At 36.7% G+C, this 25,537-nt stretch overlaps 1 protein-coding gene across 2 annotated transcripts in view; it reads left to right on the top strand.

Annotated features, from left to right (window-relative positions):
- Positions 1-24,255, top strand: part of SHFM1 (split hand/foot malformation (ectrodactyly) type 1) — a 40,576-nt gene extending 16,321 nt beyond the window's left edge. Inside the window, exons 2-3 of one of the 2 annotated variants that reach the window (XM_011974701.1) lie at positions 2,955-3,048; positions 23,288-24,255. In XM_011974701.1, coding sequence (XP_011830091.1) covers positions 2,955-3,048; positions 23,288-23,387 — 194 coding nt within the window. In that variant the 3' untranslated portion in view covers positions 23,388-24,255. Of the gene's footprint in view, positions 1-2,954; positions 3,049-9,669; positions 9,878-23,287 lie in introns of those variants that run through there. The other variant, XM_011974702.1, reaches the window with a different exon arrangement.
- Positions 24,256-25,537: the final 1,282 nt, after the last annotated feature.

Below are 25,537 nucleotides of genomic sequence, written 5' to 3'. Positions count from 1 at the left end.
TTTTTACTTTTCTCAAAAATGCTGTATTTCATGCCTTTCAGAAATTTTGAAATGTATGTTACAGAGTAGGGGAAAGTAAGTATTAAAAGAATTTTCTAAGTTGAGAGAAAATTCTTTTTGTACTTAAATGTCAAGGTGATACTTAGGTGAAGTGTGTGTGAGATCTTGGATAGCTCAGATTTTTTAAATTTAAAGCTAGTCACAGATGTAATTCTCAACTAGCCAAAGTGAAGAAAGCCCAATTTGGGACAACGTCTAAAATAAGAATTGCTAGAAACTTACATATTAGGCATCTGCTACTGGTTATTTCCAATTCTGACTTTTTAAAATGTAGGTTTTTTTTTTTTTTAACCAATACACATCTGGAGGCATACACATTGAAGTAAATACAGCTGTGGTTATTTACATAATTAATCACAATTCTGGCAATGCATTTAGTGTTTAAGGTAAAGTGTATGCTTTATAAGGCCATCCGCATATTGAAGGATGGCATTAGACATGAGGTATCATATCAGGTATCATGGGTATATCATTGTTTGGTAATATTTTGTCCTTTTAAAAATTATTTCTGGAGTTAACCCTTTAAAACTGAGTGATTACAATTGCTTGATTGTTAGTGTAGTGTTAGAGTTGAAAATTAAAGCACAATTCAGAGATCCAAGAAAATGTCAGCTAAACCCAGAGATTACAATAGTTACAGCTTTTTCATGTTATACATTGAGTAGAGTTTGTATGTATTGTAACTTACATATATTGTAACATGTATGTATTGTATAGAGAATTTGTAAGTGTTGGAAATACTATTTTGGGGCATTATACCTACTATCACATAAGCTTTTTATGTAATATAGTTAAGTACATAATCCAAGTTAATAAACTCTTTAAAATATCTATCTAAAATAGATTATAGATTCTGGTTTGTCAGTGTTAGCACTGTTTTTCTTAATAGTGCTCGTATTAATTTTAACTGCTTAATAAGTTGTAATAGAAAAGAGGCTATTTCTCAGATTCCACATCTATGATAATTGGAAGGATGGTATGCTATTACATAGACATCAGTGCTTCTTACTGCTTAGGATAACGGTATTAAGGCTACAGAGTTTATCTAGATTTATCAGATAATTAACGAAGAATTTGGCCAGCTCTTTCATCTTTGTTCACTCAGTAGTGTCATAACTATGAAGTACTGTATAGTAATACCAAAGAAATATAGAGCTACTGTTATGAATCTTTTTTATATGTTCTACCTAAAATGTTGCTCACAGTATTCTTTTTCCCCTTCTTCATGAGCCCGTTCCTTTTTCCTGGGACTTTATCTCTACTTTTTCCTTTCCTTTCCCTGCCATTAAAATAGCATGAGATGGTTATTAGAGGAAGGAGAGATGCTTTATCTTTGTTGTAAATGATCATTAGAGTTTAACTTTATAAACTAAAAAAATTGGCCGGGCACGGTGGCTCACGCCTGTAATCCCAGTACTTTGGGAGGCTGAGGCGGGCAGATCATGAGGTCAGGAGAACAAGACCATCCTGGTTAACATGGTGAAACCCCATCTCTACTAAAAATACAAAAAAGTTAGCCAGGTGTGGTGGCGGATGCCTGTAGTCCCAGCTACTCTGGAGGCTGAGGCAAGAGAATGGCATGAACCCAGGAGGTGGAGCTTGCAGTGAGCCAAGATCGGGTCACTGCACTCCAGCCTGGGCGACAGTGCGAGACTCTGTCTCCAAAAAAAAAAAAAAAATTGTACCATTCTTAAATATTTTTTCCCCTCTCTAATTAGTTAAAAGAAGTAAAGTCAACTTGAAGACATCACTTAATAGCTATTGAAATTAACATTTTGAATCAAATCATAATTAGATGAAAAAATTTGTTTCTTAAAAGATAGTTGCTTTAAAAGATAAGACTCTACAGTATTTTTCAAAGACTTACAAGGTTAGCAGAAAAGTGTCAAATATTATTTTATATTTCTGGCTTGAATCTTTTGACACATGATTATTTCCTTTTTAGGGACCAGTGCAGATGGAAGTGACCTACTTTAAACAGTTTAGGGAACTGGTTAGTTGGAAGTGGTTCAAGCTGAGTAGAAAAATCTGCTTGTTGTCTTAGAACCTTGAAACAGTTCTGTTGTGATTTTGAGTTATGTCACCCCCTTAAGAACGTAGTATCTAGTCTTTATTTAAATTATTTTTTTGTAACATAAAACTCCATTAGATATCTTTATAAAGACTCCTTAAAATAACTATAAAATAGATAATTTCTATTTCCAGGCTCAACCCACATAGCATATTTAGAGCTTGAGATTTGAGGTTAGAGAATAGTGGTAATACATATGTACTTTCTCACCATTCTAAACAAAAGCTGAAATCTCAGTCTCAACCTCCGCTCTACCACTACCAAAGAGAGGAAGAAAATCTAGAAAACTAAAAACTACAATATTCTTCTTTATGCATATTTACGTTTATTCTTCCTTTGAAAATATAAATTTTGTATCAGTTATATTAGGCAGATACTAGTGGTGGTGTACAGTTTGGTCTACTTTTAAATATTTGTATATAAGTTATCCTTGTGTTTTGCAGTTTTAAATTTCACACTGGTATCTTCCTGCCACTCAACTTGCTTTAGGGTTGTTTTGTGTTGTGTTTTGAAAGATTGTGAAGTAGACCTTCCAAAAATGAGTACAAAGAAAAATCAGTAAAGTAAATCTCCTCCTGAAATTACAAGTTTTCATGGCAGGTGGGATTTTTTTGTATTAACTTCTGTTTCAGATTATCTGCAAACTCAAGAATTGAGAGAACTAGACAGCATAAACTCAGATTTAAGGAAGATACCGTTTTTCATAGATACGGTTTTAGCTGTTTTTGAATTGTGAGTGTTCAGTAGCAAGCTTTTCAAAGTTTTTGTAATTGTGGAAATAATGTATGAGAAATATTTAGACAGCATCTGTTTCTATTTTTAGACTGGGCTGGCTTAGATGAAGATGAAGATGCACATGTCTGGGAGGATAATTGGGATGATGACAATGTAGAGGATGACTTTTCTAATCAGTTACGGTAAGTTTTAAGCCAGATTTTTATTGTAGTTCAGTATTAATTATAAGCATGGAATATGTAATTTACGTAGATAATTAACCTCTTAAAAGCTACTTAATCTTTGAAATAGGTTTTTGAACTGTGTAAAGTAAGACATATTGTCTTCATCTCCTGTGATTCTAAACATGAACACTTTGAGTAATTGCCTACAAATTTTATTCTTTCTGGTCTTTTATAAAGGTAGTAAAATAGAAGCATATTTGCCATTTCTTATCCTTGGGAATTTAATTCTGTCAATGTTAATTTCCTACCAATATCAAATAACTCAGCAGAAATTAGAATCATAAAGTGCTGGGACCTAATAGACTGGTGATTCTCAAACTGGAATGGAGATTGGGGTTGTGAGAATGTACTGTGTCATATTCATGTATAAATCTACCTGACTTCGTTTATTTGTTGAGGTAAAATTCATATAACATAAAATTAAGCATTTAAAAGTGTACAGTTCATTGGCTTCTAGTACATCCTCAATATTGTGCAACCAACATCTCTATTTAGTTCCAGTATTTTCAGCATCCCAAAAGGAAACAGTACTTACTAAGCAGTCATTCCATACTCTTTCTTCCCTTAATCCCTGGCTGCTGCTGATCTGCTTTCTATCTCTAAGGATTGGCCTATTCTGGATGCTTCATATAAATGAAATCATATAATATTGTGACCTTGCGTGGGTATCTTTTTTCACTTAGTGTAATGTTTTCAAGGTTCATTCGCGTTGTACCATGCGTCAGTACTTCATTGCTTTTTATGACTGAATAATATTCCATGTACATGTTCCATATTGTATATTGTATTCCAATTTATAATACTATATGGATTTGCCACGTTTTATACATTCATCAGTTGATGGACATTCAGACTGTTTCCACCTTTTAGCTATTGTGAATATGCTGCTATGAACATACATGTACATATATTTGAGTACCTGTTTTCAATTCTTTTGAAAAAAAATTATATATATATATAAACAGAAGTGGAATTGTTGGGTCATTTGTTAGTTCTGTATTTAACTTTTTGAGGAACTGTCAAACTGTTTTCTACAGCAGTTGAACAATTTATGTCCTTACTAGCATTCGTACTAGCAGGGTGTGAAGGTTTCAGTCTCTCCACATGCTTGCCAAAACTTATTTTTCTTTTTTTGTTTTAAATTATAGTCATATTTTAATCTATTTTTTCTTTTGTTATTTGTGCTTTTGGTGTCATGTTTAATAATTCATTGGCAAATTCAAGGTAGTGAAGATTTATCTCTGTTTTCTTCTAAGAGTTTTATAGTTTTTGCTCTTACATGTCAGTCTTTGCTTTGGGTTAATTTTTGTATATGTTATGAAATAGGGCTTCAGCTCATTTTTCTGCATATAGATGTATAGTCCTTCCAGCACCATTTGTTGAAGAAACTTTTTTCCCTCCTAATTTTATTTTGATTCAGCCTGTATTTATCTGTCTTGGCTGCAAGAATAAATAGACTGTCATATACTTTGCTCAAGTAAAGATATAGAAGATGTATGTATTCCAGTCTTCTAATTTACTAGTCTAATAAGCTTGTACAAACAGAAAAGTTTGTAATACATTTTTAAACTTTGATTTCTAATAGTGATGCAGTAGTACCAGCTCCTACACTGCATTGTTTTTATTGGCTCTGTATTTTAAAGACATTAAGAATTTTGCTGGAGACTGATAATAATTTTACCCGTTTATTCTCCTTTTTAGAAATAGTACAATTTACCTTTCACTGTTATACTGATACTTCTACAATTTTTTATTTCCATTTCTCAAATATTGCTGACTGATTTTTGACATCTTTTGGTTCTTCCAGTACCCTGAGATGTAATTATCCAGAGCCTTGAGATTTTAAACTGCTTTAATGCAGTTATCTTACCCGTCTTAATAAGTTTTCAATTTTGTCTTAATAATGTTGTTTTTCCTTTTATAGTTTTATGGACAAGATAAAATGATAGCTGTTGAACAATAATCCTGCTTTTTTAAAAAAATCTGTTAATGTTACATCATCTGTTCCAAGCATTGGATCTGCTCTTTTTCATTCTTCATGATCAATATATGGCTCTTAAAAGCCCCTTCTATTCTTTTTACAGATTTCAGTTTATTTCGAGGATCAGATTAATTCTATGTGTACAAGCTCATGCACTTTCTTTTTACATTTGTCTTTGTTTTATTTCCTTCAAAAAATGAGCCATAGCCGGGCGCGGTGGCTCACGCCTGTAATCCCAGCACTTTGGGAGGCCGAGGCGGGCGGATCACAAGGTCTGGAGATGGAGACCATCCTGGCTAACACGGTGAAACCTCGTCTCTACTAAAAATTCAAAAAACTAGCTGGGCGTGGTGGCAGCGCCTGTAGTCCCAGCTACTCGGGAGGCTGAGGCAGGAGAATGGCAGGAACCGGGAGGCGGAGCTTGCAGTGAGCCAAGATCTCGCCACTGCACTCCCTGGGCGACAGAGCGAGACTCCGTCTCAAAAAAAAAAAAAAAAAAAAAAAAATGAGCCATGTTAGAGAACACCCTACTAGCTTTTGAAAAATATGCATTCCCTTTTGTTCCTCCTTAGCATCGTTATGCTATTAGACTATTTTCAGGTCTTCCAAATGCTGTTGATCCCTACTCTCTGTTCTTAATCACATGTCAGAGTTTTTTCCCTGGTATGTTTTTGACATTTTTAAATTGAGGCTAAGTAAGTTTTCTTCCTTTGACATTCAAAATAGTCAAATTCCTTTGAAGTTTTGTTTCTTTTGTGTCTTTCATTAGTACTTTCCTCTTAAAACTAATTGATACATTATTGAATACTATAATTTTTACCAAGAAACTTTTGGTAGTAAATGTATTGATAATTAGATTTCACATCATTACATGTTGCCTTTTTCTTGGTTTAGAAATAGAACGTTATATTTTTGTGGCTTACTGTTTTTATAATACACCCCCACAGTGCTGTTATGTACTCTGTTGTGTTTCTGCCTTTAGGTTTGTGGATTTCTGTAGGTGTATCAATCTATTTTTGTTGTTTTTGGTGGTTGTTTTTTGCCTGAGGTTATAAATCTTGATGCCTCCATTAGTGAATAAGATTTTTCTTTTAATTCCCCCTTTGAGTCATGAGTGTTTTCCTCACTAAGATTGCTGCTACATTGCCAGTGGTGTCAAATAGAACTTACTGTAGTGATGGAAATGTTTGAGAAGCTGCTGTATACAAGCAATCCAGTTACATTTGGCTATTGAGCACATGAAATATGGCTAGTGCAGCTAAGGGACTGAATTTTTTGTTTTATTTAATTAAAATAGCCACGTATGACTACCATATTGAATAACACAGCCTCCGACAATCCTTGCTTTAAAAAATTTATCTTGATTAAAAAACTCACACAAAGTTATTCTCCCTAATCTTTTCTGTAAAGTACATGGAAACCCTTAACATAGTATCATAAGCCATGGTAAAGAATGGGGTTTACTGTTTTCTGATGTTATTTCGTCCTAATCCTATTTAACAGTGGAGCGGCATCTCAGACTCGAATGTGAATCAGACTGCCAGGGTTCCAACCCAAGATCTGCCTCCTCTTTAGCCATATGAACCTTGGGCAAGTCACTTAGCCTTTCTGTGACCTACTTTTCTCACATATAAAATTCAGATGATAATTAGTGCTTTACTGCTAGAGTTATTATAAGATTTAAGTGATTTAATATGTGTTAAGTGCTTAGACTATGGTGTGTGTTAAATAAAAACTATCCGTGTAGCAGGCCACCCACTTTCCGCATTCTGCTTTCTCTTTCCGTGTAATTACCTTTAACAGATAGAAGTAGAAAGAATAAGGCCAGTTTGTGCTTCCAGGTAACTTGAAGTCATTCTGTTTTTGCGGCTTCTGATATCGTTTGTTTCTTTATATATTAGGAGAAATAGGTAGTAGTATGATTTTCTCAACCCTATTTCATGTCTTACATAAAAACTCTAAGAAGCCAGTATAGGCCAGGCGTGGTGGCTCACGCCTGTAATCCCAGCACTTTGGGAGGCCAAGGCGGGTGGATCACGAGGTCAGGAGATTGAGACCATCCTGGCCAACAGGGTGAAACCCCATCTCTACTAAAAATACAAAAAAAATTAGCTGGGCGTGGTGGCGGGCGTCTGTAGTCCCGTCCCAGCTACTCGGGAGGCTGAGGCAGGAGAATGGTGTGAACCCCGGAGGCAGAGCTTGCAGTGAGCCGAGATCGCGCCACTGCACTCCAGCCTGGGCGACAGAGCGAGACTCTGTCTCTCAAAAAAAAAAAAAAAAAAAAGCCAGTATAGTTCCTTATTTGCCAAATCTGATATAGCCATTGTCATAAAGCTGAGTAGTTTCTTGGATAGTAAGAGGACTTTTCAAACCTACTAGTGGCCATTAGTCTTTTTTCTTATTTTGTTGCACAAAGACTGCTGCTGTTTTTGTTTCAGATGGTGTATGTTCACTGTGTGTGTTGTATGATATTACAGTTGTGTTGGGGTTTTCTGTTTTTGTCTTTGTTGATTTTTCCATTCGGCAGCCTCATGATTATTAGTGTTTTTGTTTTGTACTTGGTGGCCTCAATTTTTTTCTTTTGGTTTTTTAAATTCTAGCAAAGAATCTTTCATCTTCTCTAAGAATTTAGCTGATAGAGAAGCATTTTATCATCTCGTTTGTGTTCGTAAACAATTTATACAGGCACTTGGTGACCAGCCACCTCCCATTAGGAAGGCCAATAGACACAAACCTGAAGGACAGATTTGGTATACTTGTTACTTAAATTGTAGGTTGGACTTTGGGTTTTTTTGGTTCATTTGTTTGTTTTTCTTGCCTGCTGTTAAAGTGAATATTCTACAGAGTGAAGTGTAAAATTTTAGCATGAGATAAAATTCAAAGACAGTTACCACATTCCCTAAAGATTGGCAACAAGAGTTTTTGTATGAAACATTTGAATTTTCTGTGATCATCAGAAATAGAATCTTTTAGCTTTTCCTTTCAGCCTTGATTCTTATTTTAATGTATACTACATTACATTTGTATAACTTTCTCTCCTTTAGCTCTCAAAACAATGGAGATAAGTTGTTACAAATGAAGGGCAGATACTATAATCTCCAGTTTCCTGAGGGGTGGGGGAAGGGCCCAAAGGAAGCAATTTGTTAGCAAAGGAAGGGCCAGAGTCAGAGACTTGTACTGAGCTCTTGACTCCTAATCCAGTGTGTATACCACCAGTCCATACTGTACCCTAGCAGAAGACAAGGATGATTCATTTGAACAATCTGTGGCCTTGATACTATAATCTCCAGTTTCCTGAGGGGTAGGGGAAGGGCCCAAAGGAAGCAATTTGTTAGCAAAGGAAGGGCCAGAGTCAGAGACTTGCACTGAGCTCTTGACTCTTAATCCAGTGTGTATACCACCAGCCCATACTATACCCTAGCAGAAGACAAAGATGATTCATTTGAACAATCTGTGGCCTTGATATAATTTATGGAAATTAGCTCACTGTTTGTATTCTAAATAACTAAAAATTATAGGAAAGCAAAAGAGTTTTGAGAAATGAATACTAAATACTATACATTATTCCCGTCATGTGTTTGCATTGGAATAGTGTGGTGGTGTCTAAGCCAAATTTACTTGAGAACAAATGTCTGTCTTACTGGATGTAATGATGTAAAGCATATTAATCATACCTTAAATTTACTCAGTGTTTTATCATGGCTTAGCCATCTAATAATTTTGTCATAAACTTTTATCTGAATTGTGGCAAATAAGTTGCGGTGATATTTTGAATGGTAGTTTAAATAGTTTGAAGTTGATGACATAGCTAAACAGTTTGTACAAATATTTTATTTAAGGCAGATCAACAATTGCAGATGACATTCTCAATATATGATTTATCTTTAGATTGGACAAATTATTTGAAATTATAAAAAAAGTATCTTTATGTTTGTATATTCATGCTAGTATAAACTTTTGGGATTTTCATTCATACTTAAAATCAGGAAAGTAAAGTCTTGTTTAATATTCCATGACTTATTTTTTGTATTTATTTTACATATATGGTTAATGCAGAAAATTTTCACACACTTTTAAATTTGATTACTAATATATATGTATATATTTTGGTTAGAGCAATAGATATATGTCAATATGGAAAGCAATCTGTTTATTCTTTCTGCATATACAACAGTAATACAATAATACCTGTAATGATCATTATAAAATCTGGTTTGATAGTGATGTGTACTTTGCCTGAGGTTAATGAGTCTCAAAACTTATGTTTAAATATTTATTAGGAACAGAACATTCATATGGCATTTGGAAAGTATTTGAAGGATAGCAGTAACTCCTTCACATTTCTTCTACAAATAGAGTTATAAGACAATTAAGGAAGATAAAATATAAGTTAACTAATGGGAAAAGCAAAATTTTAAGTATTATATTGACTCATATCCAATTTTCTTATGTAGTTTTTTCTTCAGAGACAAAAATAAAACTATTCAGTGATATTGTAAACTGATGTCTCAAGCTCATTTATTTATTTATTTACTGTATTATTTCTGAAAGAATGTTATTAAAGAATGCCTGGTGATGTTCTTTCTGTTTTATCGTAGAGCTGAACTAGAGAAACATGGTTATAAGATGGAGACTTCATAGCATCCAGAAGAAGTGTTGAAGTAGCCTGAACTTGACCTGCTTAATAAATTCTAGGACATAGAAAACCCAGGATGGGACACTAAAAAAAAAGTGTTTATTTCATTATCTGCTTGGATTTATTTGTGTTTTTGTAACACAAAAAATAAATGTTTTGATATAATCTTGGTTTGGTTCAGAAGTCTTAATCTTTTGCCTCTAATCAATTTTCTTCTCATGATTTTCCAAAACCTTATTATATATAGATGGTAAAATTGCATATTATGAAACTTTTTTTTTTTTTTTTAATATTAACTGAGTGAGGCTCAAGTTAAATGATCTGGAGTAGATTTAACCTGATTCCCAATTCAGTACTTTTCTTAAACCACATCAATTAATTGTTACTTCTGTTTTATAAGGAATTTCTTTTACATCATGTTGAACCTTAATCGCTTCAGTATTTTGATAGCTTAGGCAACATTTGCTGACATTTATAAGGTGACCTTTCAAAACCTGTGTTTTAAAAATATTAATCATTTTAAATTGCTGTAATTTACTTAGTTCCTGAGCCATTAATAATATTATTAATGGTTGTTAGTGTGTTATTGGTACTTAAAGTCCAAAGTAGTTTAATCACAGTTCTAAGAATGGTATCTTCTATTAAAATTGAGGAAGTGGGCTGAAGATACTTTATCAACAAGTGCATATTTTGAGGTACTACATAGCAGGCTTATTTAGTACAACTGAGTTTTCACAGAGTGATAGCTGTTGCTACATCTACTTTTGTGAATGAGAGATTTAATTTGATTTGTAAAGGATTCTTTGTGATGACTTAAATGTACGGGATATTTTTTAGGAATATTTTCAAATGTAAATGTTATTACTAAGAACTACAATCAATCTGTAATGTTGAGTAATTTCAAATATAAAATGTATGTAACATTGCAGTGCAGACACCAAAATAGGGGTTGGTAGCCTGAAACACAAGTTATACTTCAAAATGATTTTGAACATAAGACAAGCATAAACCTACCTTGCCTGCCTAACAGAACTGCTAGATGATCAAATGGAATAAGGAACACCAAAGAACTTTGGAAAGTATAAAAGTTTTGAATGGATGAGTGGTATTTTTATAAATATAATGAAGGACAAGCAGCCATGTTAATGTTGTAACATGCTAAGAAGTATTTTGATGTGCATTTTCTCGGTATTTTGGTCTGTGGTTACAGGATATGGTCACCCTAACAGTGTCAGATTACTGACACTACTAACTGATGGCCTGAATGATGTCCACTTGATGTGATGATTTTAAATTGTTGAGGTATAATTTTGAAACCTCAGAGGAGTTGAGCAGAGGCTTTAATGGGTTATTTGTAGTTATCCAGTGTTTTGTCCTTAATTAAATATCAAAATTTGGTAGTTGTTGTTAAGGATTGGGTACCTGAAAATTGGTATTTGGCATCAGGATGACAAAATACATCCGAAGTAGGAAAGGAGATTAGTCAGGCAGATGAAAAAAATTATTATTTGAAATTTTACGATTTATAGATTTCTCTCATTTGACCTTCACAGTGACCCACCCTGTGAAGCAGGGAGGAGAGGCCTGTTTATTGTAAACATTTTGTCAAACAGAAAACAGTCTCACAGTAAGGAAGTAAAAGGGCCCAGGATTGCAATGGCTAATAGGAGGCATATACAGAGCTAGAATCTAGGTTTCTGGACTCTTGGGTTTCTTGCATGATATTTTGGAAAGTGCATGAGTTCTGATGTTACTTTAAGGTTTGACTCATAATTAGACCACTTATTAGTTGTGTGTTAAGTTTCAGAACAGCCTGTTAACGGTTTTCCTGTTCTATAAAGTGGAAAGAATCCCTGCAGGGTTGAGCTGAAGATTAGCATGTGATAATCAAGTAATCAAATTTATTTATTTATTTATTTACTTATTTATTTATTACTGAGCCATGCTACCACTTATATGGAAGTTGCCTTACATCCCCTTAATAACTGATGCTTATATGTACCAGACATTGTTCTCAGCTATTTACATGTGTTAGTCTTCACAACAGCCCTGAGATAGGTAACGTTATCATGTACATTTCATATATGAAGAAAAGCACCAAGATTCTGAATAATTTGCCCATAGTCACTTAGGAAGTGGTTTCAAAGAAAACAAAACAAAACAAAATCTTCAATGGAAGGGTCTCTTCTACACAACTTAGGGTTTCTCTTTCAACAGCACTTAATATAGTCTCACATAAATGCTCCTTAAATTTTAGTTGAGTAGATACACAGAACAAATGAAGTTTACTGCAAATTTGCTTCATGGTAGAAGATTTTGTTGATACAGACATAAATGTTTCTGTTAGCGATGACTCCCTTTTTTCCCCTGTAGTTTTTCATAATTATTTTCCAAAATTCAGTTGTGTTTGAAATCAAATTGTAGATGTAATAATGGTCAGTATTTTTCATTAGGCCTTGGCATAGAATTGCTGTAGGGGATGCCATGTCCATCCGATTCCCACTAAAAGTTTAATTTAGAGGACTATCATAATGAGCCAACTCCCTTTTGAAAGATTGAATGTTATATTATTAATACTTTCTACACCATGTTGTCGTCTGCACTGTATATTTTTAAACATATCCTTCCTGTTCCACACTTCCCATTTTGAGAGAGGTAACACATCCCACCCACTTGGCAGAGAGCTGACAATTAACACCACCCTCTTTCCACCCATACACATGATGCTGGGGACTGGATTTTCCACCTACCTTAATGGCTCCTATTGCACTCTGCCTTTAGGTCTCCTGAGTTTACTTCTTGCTATATCCATATGTTCTCTTGAGCAATCTCACAAGTGTCAGCTGCTTTTAAACAAATTCCACATGTATGATTTCAAATCTCTTCTGTTTGGCCTTTCCCTGAAACTCTGATCTCATATATTCAGCTAACAACTTGATTACCTCTCCATGTCTGAGTATCTTAAAATTAACTTGTTTGGAAGCCTTCATTATCCTTTTCAAACCTGATCTTTCCTCCTGCCTTCCCCACCTCAGTAAATACACCCACATCCAACCCAATTGTTTAAGCCAAAATACAGAAACTTACTGAATCTTCTGTTCTCCCAATACCCAATCCATTGGTGAGCCCTATTAACTCTACCTCAAATGTATATTTCATGTAGTTAGTACACTGCTTGCCTTTTCCATTCTTCCCTTCCCCTTTCCTGTTGAATACTCATCTCCCCTGCCCCACCAACCCTTAGATATCCGTCCTTTCACATGGGCCATGTGACTCAAGGCAAGCCAACACCATTCCCAGCTCAGGGTGAGGTCTGCTTTATCTTAAGCCAATCTTAGTAATCCTGTGCCCCGTGCAAGTGATTGGATACAAGGATGGACAGCTTTAAATAAATTTGGGGCAATGAATCAAAAGGAGGGCTAGGAGCATCTGACAAAGAAAAATCCTGCTTCATAAAATAGCACATAAGGCCAGCCTTTCCCTCCAAATATAAATAAGGGAGCAGCTTGTCTCAATTGCTAGTGACAGTCATATAATAGCTATTCCAATTTGAGGGTGAAGATTAGAAAGTCTGGAAGAGGAGTCTTTAATGATGTCATTGAGCTTGCTCTAGGACTAGGCTTCCTGTGAAACCAGCCTCCACACGTCATTATTACTATTTTTTAAATTATACTTGAAGTTCTGAGGTACATGTGCAGAATGTGCAGGTTGGTTACATAGGTATACATATGCCATGGTGGTTTGCTGCACCCATCACCCTATCACTTACATTAGGTATTTCTCCTAATACTATCCCTCCGCTAGTCCCCCACCCCCTGACAGGCTCCAGTGTGTGATTCCCCTCCGTGTGTCCATGCATTCTCGTTGTTCAGCTCCCACTTACGAGTGAAAACATGCGGTGTTTGCTTTTCTGTTCTTGTGTTAGTTTGCTGAGAATGATGGTTTCAAGCTTCATCCATGTCCCTGCAGAGGACATAAACTGATCTTTTTTATGGCTGCATAATATTCCATGGTGTATATGTGCCACATTTTCTTTATCCGGTCTATTATTGATGGCCATTTGGGTTGGTTCCAAGTCTTTGCTATTTTGAACAGTGCCGCAATAAACATACGTGTGCATGTGTCTTTATAGTAGAATGATTTATAATCCTTTGGGTATATACCCAGTAATGGGATCACTGGTTCAAATGGTATTTCTAGTTCTGTATCCTTGAGGAATCGCCACACTGTCTTTCACAATGGTTGAACTAATTTACACTCCCACCAACAGTGTAAAAGCGTTCGTATTTCTCCACATCCTCTCCAGCATCTGTTGTTTCCTGACTTTTTAATGATTGCCATTGTAACTAGCGTGAGGTGGTATCTCATTGTGGTTTGATTTGCATTTCTCTAATGACCAGTGATGATGAGCACTTTTTCATGTTTGTTGGCCACATAAATGTCTTCTTTTGAGAAGTGTTTGTTCATATCCTTTGTCCACTTTTTGATGGGGCTGTTTTTTTCTTGTAAATTTGTTTAAGTTCTTTGTAGAATCTGGATATTTATCTATCCAAAAGATACAATCTCTCTTTTGTCAAATGGATGGACTGCAAAAATTTTCTCCCATTCTGTAGGTTGCCTGTTCACGCTGATGACAGTTTCTTTTGCTGTGCAGAAGCTCTTTAGTTTAATTAGATCCCATTTGTCAATTCTGGCTTTTGTTGCCATTGCTTTGGTGTTTTAGTCATGAAGCCTTTGCTCATGCCTATGTCCTGAATGTTATTGCCTAGGTTTTCTTCTAGGGTTTTTATGGTTTTAGGTCTCAAAATAGTAAGAGCTATTTATGACATACTCACAACCAATATCATACTGAATTGGCAAAAACTGGAAAACCGGTACAAAACAAGGATGTCCTCTGTAACCACTCCTATTCAACATAGTATTGGAAGTTCTGGCCAGAGCAATCAGGCAAGAGAAAGAAATAAAGGGCATTCAAATAGGAAGAGAGGAAGTCAAATTTTCTCTGTTTGCAGATGACATGGTTGTATATTGAGAAAACCCCATCATCTCAATCCAAAATCTCCTTAAGCTAATGAGCAATTTAAGCAAAGTATCAGGATACATAATCAATGTGCAAAAATCAAGCATTCCTATACACCAAGAACAGACAAAAAGGGAGCCAAATCATGAGTGAACTCCCATTCACAATTGCTACAAAGAGAATAAAATACCTAGGACTGCAATTTACAATACCTAGGGATGTGAAGGACCTCTTCAAGGAGAACTACAATACTTAGGGATGTGAAGGACCTCTTCAAGGAGAACTACAAACCACTGCTCAAGGAAATAAGAGAGGACACAAACAAATGGAGAAACATTCCATCCTCATAGATTGGAAGAATCAATATTGTGAAGATGGCCATACTGCCCAAAGTAATTTGTAGATTCAATGCTGTTTTCATCAAACTACCTTTGACTTTCTTCATAGAATTGGAAAAAACTATTTTAAATTTCATATGGAACCAAAAAAGAGCCTGCATAGCCAAGACAATCCTAAGCAAACAGAACAAAGCTGGAGGCATCACACTACCTGACTTCAAACTATACTACAAGGCTACAGTAACCAAAACAGCATGGTACTGGTACCAAAACAGATATATAAACCAATGGAACAGAACAGAGGCCTCAGAAATAACACCACATATCTACAACCATTTGATCTTTGACAAGCCTGACAAAAACAAGCAATGGGGAAATGATTCCCTATTTAATAAACAGTGTTGTGAAAACTGGCTAGCCATACACAGAAAGCTGAAACTGGGATCCCTTACACCTTACACAAAAATTAACTCAAGATGGATTAAAGACTTAAACGTAAGACCTAAAACCAAACGTCGTCATTTAAGACATCTTAGGTTGGGTGTTTTGTTACTTGTACCCAGAAATAGCTTAAATTGAGTACTCCCACTACTAGTGTTAGTACTACCACTATTGCTTATTAGGATTTACTGCAATTATTACCTAGCTGGTCTCCCTGCTGCTTCTCTTTCTGCCCTCTAATCTAAAAAAACACCACATTGTTAAAATTTAGATCATGTCACTGTTTTCCTTAAATGCTGTCAGTACTTAAAGCAGCACAAAATCTAAACTACTTGTAAAGCCCAATGTAGTCTGGCTCCTGCCAATCTTATTGACACACACCATTTGATTTTCAGTATTGCCATATTTTGATCACTTCTGAAGAGTAAATCAAAGATAAATGACCCAAGCAGAAAGTGATTAAACTACATTCAGTCGCTTGAACATGCAAAGGCCAGGTGCTTTTGCACCAGTAGTTCCCTGGGATGCTTGCCCTCCTCATCCGCTTAAGTCAGGCCTTCCCTGATCATTTAAGCTAAGGTATCTACTTGATTGTTCTACAACACGACCTCCTAAAAATTGCTCTCCAATACTGCCTGATTTTTTTGTTCACTGCTGTTGCATTGCAGTGGCCAACTCCTTGTGTCAGAAACTAATGACAAACAGCCAGAATATTGATTTCGTTTTGCTCTCCACATATTTGCCTAGAGGGTTGATGGGTTGTCAAAAAGGTGGATACAAGGATAAATTCTATTTTATATTAGCTATAGCTTTAATTCACTGGTCAGGTAGAATTCGTTATAATGTTATTCTAATTCCTCTTTAGCTGTCATGAAATTGAAGAAAACTTATACTCCTACCCTCTTTGTTACCCTTGTAAGATGACTTTCTTAGACTAGGTGACTATTAGAGAAAGTCTTGTCACTTTTCACCGATGAGGATAATATTTAGAATTACAGGAAGAACCATTAGCTAACATTCCAGTGGTGCACAAAACATTTGAAACTCTAGATTATCATCTTCACCTGGGCCAGCACACCCCTGTTTACAATGTAACATTGTGTATTTCTCCTCTTAGTTACTGTTTTTGTTGTTGGTTGTGTTTATTAATGGTTTTCTGTTATAGACAGTATTCCTTAAAAGTAGAACTCCCATTGTATTCATGTTTATATCCCCTTGTCTTACTGTGGGTTGGTCTCAGAAGCAACTTAGAATAGAAATAAGGATTCAAATGTGAGTATTTTATTACAGAAGTGCTAGGGGAATGGGGAAGTGAGTCAGGAAAGAGAGAGAAGCTAAAAAAGAGTATATATCTAGCAAGTTACACCATAAGCAATTCAACTTCAGTTCCACTTGGGAACTCTAGGAGGCTATATACAACATATCTTAGAGTTATCCTGTCCTAGGGGAGGCAAGCCAGAGTATTTATCAACTCGTCAGTCATTGGTTGAGAGTTACTTGGGAAAATCCCCCAGTATCTTCTGGTATGACCCATGTGTAGGCAGAGTAGGCTCTGGCTACCATAGAAAGTATTCAGACAGAATTACAGTCGCTGGCAGCTGAAAGTGGAGCTCTGATTGTAAATGATGAAGAAATAAGGGCAGGGCACCAATCGCATCTGCTACATCACTTGGTGTGTCTTAAATATTTGCTATAAAGTGAATCTTGAAACCATTGAATCAAGAGATCAGAAGGATGATTGGCAGAATCAACATAGATTAGGAAACAGTAGAGACCTTTTATAACAGTGAGAGATGGGCTTTGCCTTCCTTTTTGATTGTGAGTCACAAATCCATGTAATAAGTCATTTCATATCTAATTGGTTGTGCCTAGACAATTTAAACCTTATATCCTGCCAAAAGAGGTCAATCGAATCACTAACGACTAAGAAATATACTTTTTTTGTTGCTGCCTATGGTGAAATGTCTTTCAGAAAAATCTTCATTGCTTTTTGCTTTGACTAAAAATCATTTATCATTTATATCTTAATCAAAATATGACTAAAAATATGGCATCATTAAAGCACAATAACTATTCAACAAATCGATCACCAAGATTAATCCCTTATTTAAGGTATAAATGATGTGCTTTTGTCTATGTTAGGGTTCCTAAATAAAGATTTAACAAAGATGTTTTAATTTTTCAAAGCTCATACTCAAAAACAAAGACTATGGTTGGTATTTCATGTGTAGAAATCCATGGTCCAAATTAATAGGATGTGTCTTAATGATTTCGATGATGATATTTCAAAGTAGTGGAATGGACGGGACAGTGATTTTATGAGAAGAGCAATTGCTTCTTTTTGCTAAAGCTAGGAAGGCCACTACAATGAGCCACAGAGATGACAATTTGTGTTTATGTCTTTTATATCTTTCAGCAGTTACTTCTTTGGTGATTAAAAAAGGCATGTGCAAAATTATTTTGGTTTCAGAGACATATACATCATTCCTCTTAAGTAAGACAGTTGAAAAAAATAAAGCTATTGATTTATATATTGAAGAAGTTTCTTCATATTTTATAATTTAACTTGTTAAATAAGTCTTGTTTTGGAAGCTAAGTTTTCACCATTTGATACAAGTCTATATAATGCTAGTTCATAATGTAGGGTCTAGACCAAGACCGTTTCATCAAACAATGCTGCTCGATTTCATTCTGCTTTACAAATTAAAATTTATTGTTGTAGACTAATAAAATTGTGTTTAAGTCAATTGACTCTGAAAGAGAGCATATGTGCTTTTATTTTTCCATGGAAAGCTTTTTTTCTTAATTTTTCTCATCCAAATTAAATTTGATATCTCATTTTAAAACTATTTCAAGGTACAGAAAAATTTAGGGATAGTCAATCAGGAATTAAATAAGTGATGTCAAATGGTGTTCCCAGGAAACTGTGGGAAAGGGTGTGATTATGAGGCTCTAGGCACCCCTCTTTTGTTTCAGTCAGAGTAGTTTGACTTTTATTTGTTTTAAACATTGGAATTCAACATATGATTTCATTTGAAAACTTGATTCTGCTGCCTTTCTTTTAAAGTTTGATAACAGTGATCTAGATGTTCTACAATATTGGCAATTTCTCCTAAATACTACCAAGTAAGTTAGGTTTTACTTTCTGTCCAGATTCAGGGTACAACCACTTCATACTGTGAAAATTATAAACATTTTTCCCAAGTTTTCTGAGTCTCTGTCATCTATATATTTGTGACCATGATGTTAGACTTACAGAATTGGATGGATGCTTAAAAGGCATCTACCTCTACCACTTCATTTTACAGATGAAGAAATAACCTCAAAGCCATTGTGACCCGTCCCCAAGGTCACACTGAGCAGAATCAAGAAATGAATCAAATTGGGTACTCTTCTCACTGCACTGAGCTTTCTCTTTTAGAGGTTCTATTTCACTAATTTTGAATATGGAATATTTGCTAGATATTAGGAAATATAAATGGCATAAAGAAAGTATGAGAACAAATAACATTGCAAAAGAAATTTATTCATTCAACAAATATTTATTGAGCAGCTACCAAGCATCAGGCGTTGTATTCACTGAAACTAGTCTGTTAGTTCACATATGAAAAACGTACGTGTGCTTTATGTGATGTTTGTTAATGCAAGTTAAGTAGATTGCTCCTGGACTTTAGGGTGAAAACTTCTTTTTTAATACTATAGTGGACATTGGTTTTATCTTGGCTACTGGGAACACATTGTCCTTTATGGTGCTAATAACATCTAGATTTTTTATGGGTAATTAATATCATCACCTCCTTTCCCTACTCCCCTTCCCCACTCTCCTTCATTTTTCTGCTGTCTTGGTGAGGCCAACTGAGGACTTTCTTTCTTAAGCAGAGATAATAATGATGAGGCAAACTGTCAATTCATTCAGCCCAGACCACTGAATAGTTCCTGCTCTGAGACCTTCTCCCCACCTTTGAGCCTATCTCCAGGCATGGCTCTTCAGTCTCATCATGGATTCTAATACCTCTCTCACTTCCTTTCAATCAATCCCCTTTCTGCTGAAGTTAATCAAAGTTATCTTGTGTTGCTTGCAACCAGTTAACCCTAAATGATATCTATAGCTCTTTGTGAGAGATTCTGTAATTATTTATCAGATGTGACAACACAAACTGCTAGAGAAGAACAAGATCTATGAAATTAAGGCCTTTGTCTCAAAGTCCAAAACCTGAGTCACTGTACCAAGAAAAGATGATGCTAACCACCAACTGAACCTTTTAGCTCTTTGTTACCTTAACAAGCTTCATGTCGGGAGACCTGTTACACAATAAAGATAATTCCCTTCTCTCGATTATCTTCTCTCTATTTAGAGACGACTCCTGAGAAGCTGTCCTGGGCCTCTTACGGCTGTGAAGCACTGTCATCCTTTTCCCAGTCTTCATTTTGATCTGCTAAAGTACCATTGCGCTGGCCCTCTGCTGAGTGCTGTTGACCTTGTTCGCTGATTGCTTTTAGTGATTCCCTTTGGTGATTGATGGAACTGACTGGACAGTAATGAAAACAGGGCTGATTTGCTTTATCTTAGCAGGATTAAAGCCTGAAAACAAATCTAATTTTCTTTTATGGGGAATGGAAGTAGGAACAAAAGATTTTGATCAGTGTCTTAAAGTAACATGAAAGGAAGACTGGAGGATTTAATATGGTAAAAGGAAACTCTGTAAAGGAAAGGAAGCAGAACTGTTAGATTCCTAATGGAAGGAGTGGTGACTCTCTAATTTCCTTCTTAACAATAAATGCTGTTCACATGCTAGGCATGGTATATACTAGCCCATAGATCCTCTGTATAAATTTGTGATGTAACATGAGAGAAAAATATATGGGAAATGTAAAACAATCATGGGAAAATTGAAGAGGTTGGAATAGAGCATTGCACAGCAAAATTTGTCATCTTTACCGTTCCATGATATCTCTCAATAAAATTGTCAGAAATGTAACTTGTAGGTAATTAATGGAAAGTTCTTGAGTCCTTTACTTGTTTTTCTGCCATTGTTAATGAATGTAAAGGGTTAACTATTAAAAACTGTAGCGTAGCACTGAGTATCATACACATATTTTACATTTATACACATATTTTACATTTAAATTTCAACTCTTTTAATAATTGTGGGCAAATAATAGGTAGCAGACTGGTCAGCCTTATCATAGGAGGATGAATTGTTGCAGGAACATTCCTTCTTCTTTCACATTTTCCCTGCAGGAATAAAGAGGTTGTTCAATCATTTAGCCTATATATAGGTAGAGAGAAAGGCAGCAGAAGAGCCCAGTGCAATGTTATTGCATTACTATAATCATAAAACTGTCAATGACTTAATCTCTAGGTCTTTATTTCATACCTAGAAAATGGGGATGTATGGGTCAAGGGCAGGGCCACTGTCAGCCTAAACAATGCCTCTATGTAAACTGGAAAATTTCACCCCTTCCTGCAGGAGAATTTAGCCTCACGAATTTGGCAAATGGAACTCAGGCTAGATTTCAGCCTCTGGTTTCTTTCGCTGGATTCTCTTGTACAGAGTACAGCCTACATAGCTGTATGTAACAGCCCTGGTGTGAGTTCTTGGTTGCCTGCAACAGAATCCAACCCTAAATACGTTATGCCAAATGAGAATTTACTGGCAGGATATGGGAGTTCACAGATCAAGAGGAACCTGAGAAAGTAACAGAAGCTAGGACATCTCTGGCATCAGGACCTTAAAGTTGATTGAGGCTTTAACTCAGTAGCTGGACCCCAGGTGCTGCTGCAAAGGATTTGGTGTCTGTCCACGTCCTCTTCCATCACTCACTTAGGATTTACAGTCCCAAGAGTGATGTTTGACTGCCTGGCCCCCTGGCTATAACAGGGAGCTGGTGGAGGAAGGAGCAGGCTCCTCAGCTTCTGAAGTAGGAAATGACAGTGAGAGCTGGCACTTAGTGTCCTCCCACTAAGACCACACACCATTTGAGTTATCCCCAAGGAGAGAATGGGGTGTTTTTAGGAAGCTATGTATGTGTGGAGAGAATTGAGTGCTGGATAACTATAAAATGGTAAATGTCTGTTATATACTTAGCTGTTAACGTCACCTAAACATATTATCTAGCTGTAGCTGCCATACAAAACTGCTCCAAAGATAGAGACATCAAGTGTTAGAACTAAAGGCATTTAAGTGACCAGTTTCCTGACCCAGTGTTTTAGTGCATGTCCTTTTCTCTATACATAGAAGTGATTTCAGAAACTGATGGCCTGAAAAGGAAAGAGAATATCAAGTGACAGTTCATAGTGAAATACTCAAGATGCAATTCTATGAATTCTTTATTCCTCTTGATTCTCTGTAGTTTGCCCCATACTGTGTGCAGAAGACAGTTTTCTCCAGAGAAAGGAGAAAAGTCCTCAAATTTTATAATCTTTCCAAGATAGAAATGCACCTATATTTTCCACTTTTTCCTTTTTTGCCTTTTATTTATTTTGCGGGGGTGGAGTGGGGTTCAGGATGATGGCCATGTCCATGAATAACAGAGAAGTGGTCCTCACAATCAACGATGCTGCCTGTGGGGTGGACTGAGGTATGTGTCCCCAGGCTGCTAAAATATCCAAACCCTTCCATGTCACCCACTCCTGCTCCTTCTTCCTCCATGGAGGACCCTGGTGCTTGTGCACAGCTTTCCAGGATGGAAGAGATCGTAACAGGGATTCCATCTGTTGGCTCTTGCTCAAGAGTCTGCTGTTTTTCTCTTAGATGTGATTTTTTAATGCCCATGAATATCCTCTGTGCACAAAATTTCTGGCCCAGCACAGGGTTCAGTGGAATTTGTCCTTCCCTTGATTCCTCATTCCTATTATGAAACCACACATTTCCTGCCATTGTATGCATTGTGTGTATACTTTTTTTTTTTTTATTTTGAGACAGGGTCTTGCTCTGTTGCCCAGGCTGGAGTACAGTAGCTCAATCATGGCTCACGGCTGTCTTGACCTCATAAGCCCAAACCATCCTCCCATGGCTGTCTTGACCTCATAAGCCCAAACCATCCTCCCACATCAGTTTCCCAAGTATCTGGGATCACAGGCATGCACCACCACACTCAGTGAATTTTTTTTTCTCTCTTTTTTTTTTTTTTTTTTTTTAAAGAAAAAAAGTCTCCTTATGTTGCCCAGTTTGTTCTTTAACTCCTAGGCTCAAGTGGTCCCCCTCTTGCCTAGGCCTCTCAAAGCACTGGGATAACAGGCGTGAGCCACCACACCCAGCCTGTATACTTCTTTTGATGGACCAATGTTCATTCATTAAAATATAGGTATAAATACTGTCCTATAAGCCCTAGTAATATTCTAAGCCCTGGTTGATTTACCTATTTTCTTGGCAAGTAAAGCCTAGATGATCATAATTATAGATCTCTGGTGGATCTTAACAGTCTAGTGGTGGAGACAAGGAAGAGAGAAGTGGACAAATGTGTAAATATGTAATTACAAATTATGAGGAAAATAATTTTAAAGAAAGAACTAGACTCTGTAATAGAGAATAGCAAGAGTGGGACCTACCTAGAAAGAATGACCATTAGGCTTATCTGAGGAACATGTAAGTCATGATCTAAAAATTTGGCTGGCGGGAGTCAGGGAGAGGGGAGATAGAGTGGGGATGGGACTGGGGCATGAGAGGTATACATTTTTCAGGATGGGCCAGGCTTATGCTGTGGTCAAGCAGCCCACAGATCACAGTGGCTTGATACTTAAAAGTTTGTCTCTTGCTTGGATAAAGTCTGTTTTCCAGGGCAACTGTACTCTTGATGATAAAGGTCTATGAAACCCCATACGGCTGCTATATTCTCCATCAAAAGGGAAGGATGTGCAGTGCTTTCCTTTGCTGTTAACAGATCATCAACCTGTATGTGTTCATGAACCCACCTAACTGCAAAGAGCTGGGATGCACAGGAGTGGAGAGCTATTGTTGAGCACTAGTCATGTGGATATGTGCAGGGAGTCAGTGAGGAGGGAATGGGGTGGTGTGACAGCATTTCAGGCAGAGAGAGCAGCCTGGGTGAAGGAGTAGCCTGGGCAAAGGTCCAGCCTAGGTGAGGCAGGATTATGGTTAGCATACTGCAGTATTGTTGGGTAGTAAGAGATTATGACACTTCCTGTAGCTATATAACAGGGGCTTACTTGAAGGGTGACCCTATTTATTGTTTCAGTCACCAGAGTTCAGCGGAAAGTCATGTCTTTCATATAAAAAGGAGGTCAGGCACAGTGGCTCATGCCTGTAATCCCAGCACATTGGGAGGCCAAGGCAGGTGGATTACCTGAGGTCATGAGTTTGAGACCAGCCTGGCCAACATGGTGAAACCCTGTTTCTACTAAAAATATAAAAATTAGCCAGACATGGTGGTGCATGCCTGTAATCCCAGCTACTCGGGAGGCTGAGGCAGGAGAATTGCTTGAACCCGGAAGGCGGAGGTTTCAGTGAGCCGAGATTGTGCCACTGCACCCCAGCCTGGGTGACAGAGCGAGACTCCGTCTCAAAAAACAAAGAATAAAAATAAAAAATAAAAATAAAAATTAGAAGAAATGACTTCCATGTTTTATTAGTTTATTAACTATCTGCCTCCTAAAAGACAGATAGCTATTAATAATAATTTTATATACTATGTGTGATAAATATAACATATGCATTTTTTCACTTAATTCTAAGTAGTATCATTTTCCCCATTTTACAGATGATAAAACAGAGAAAAACAGACTAAGTGATTTACTTAAGGTCACACCTCTGATAAGTGATACCCAGGCAATCTGACTCAGGTGGTTTTTGGCCACTATACTATTCTCATACAGCTGAAAAATGTTTTCTTGGTGTTGGCCAGGGAGGACCCTGGTGACCAGGTGCCTGATCCTGTAGAAAAGGAAGTGTTACTGCATCTTGCAGGGGCAGGACAGAGGACAGGGAAAAGGTATGCATATAGTGTGCTAATGAGGTTATATTTCCTTTTAGAGTTAGTGTTTATCCTAATAATCAGATTTGGGATGGTGAGAAGCCACTATTTTGTTAGCTTAACTGGAGAGTGTTCTTCCAGTGGTGTTTTTGTTGTTCTTTCATACTAAGTGTTTCTGGACACTTCAGCCTGTTGGCAGTTGGAGAACCAAAGGTACCCCTTCTCCAGTGCCCAAGTCATAGAGACGCCGTCCAGGAAATGATGGTACTCAAAATCAAAGCATGAAAAACTAGAGTGAGGAAAAATTCAGCAGGTATGAAGCTGGAGGTGTTGGACGACTGCCTTTTCCTACCTACAACGTCTTCCCTCAAGGCTAATACTTAGGTGGGCCTGCATTTATTGTAATAATGGAGGCTATTTCCAAAAAACTTTTGGGTAGCTGCCTGCAACCTTCTACAGTTTGGTGGCCAACAGTGACCTTGGGGCAGAACAGGCACAACTTTTGGTTTCCTGCACACCACTGTTCTTTCCTTGTAAAAGAAAAGGGATAGAAGTGCAAAGTGCTACACAGAAGTCCTGGGAAGAATCACTGTGTGTGCAGGATGTTCAGTAAATAATTTTCAGGGGATTATACCTGAGAGGCCATTGAGCTTCTGTTTGTCTTACTCAGAGTTACCACAGACTTTCACCCAATGAGGGCTCTGACCTAAGAGCAGGCATAGGCCATGTCATCAGCCAGGGAGTACTGTAGTTGGTGTTCTAAAATTAAACCTATTTTTATAAGAGGTATTTCTAGGATCAGATTTTCTATCCTGATTGGGCATTATGTAATAGCAACAGGTTTCCCCAGTTACTGTTTACACTGTGAACCTAAAGCCTTTAATAATATTGTCCAGATACCTAGTTTTTCCATGTAGGAACAGCTATGCATTGGAGTTTTCACATTAGTAATTTTGGTCTTCGAGGAGCATCCTCTCCAGGCGTGTTCCGCAATGTCTCATACCTCTCAACTTTGCTTATTTAGTTTCTCCAGGGTAGGATGCTTTTTCCTCCCTTCTTCAATTGGTTAAATGTTCATTACCTTTAAGAATTCATTT

Source organism: Mandrillus leucophaeus, unplaced genomic scaffold (genome assembly GCF_000951045.1).
Source record: "Mandrillus leucophaeus isolate KB7577 unplaced genomic scaffold, Mleu.le_1.0 Scaffold148, whole genome shotgun sequence".
NCBI lineage: Eukaryota > Metazoa > Chordata > Mammalia > Primates > Cercopithecidae > Mandrillus > Mandrillus leucophaeus.
The sequence above is the reverse complement of the archived record's forward strand: the minus strand, read 5'-3'. Positions and strand labels throughout refer to the sequence as shown.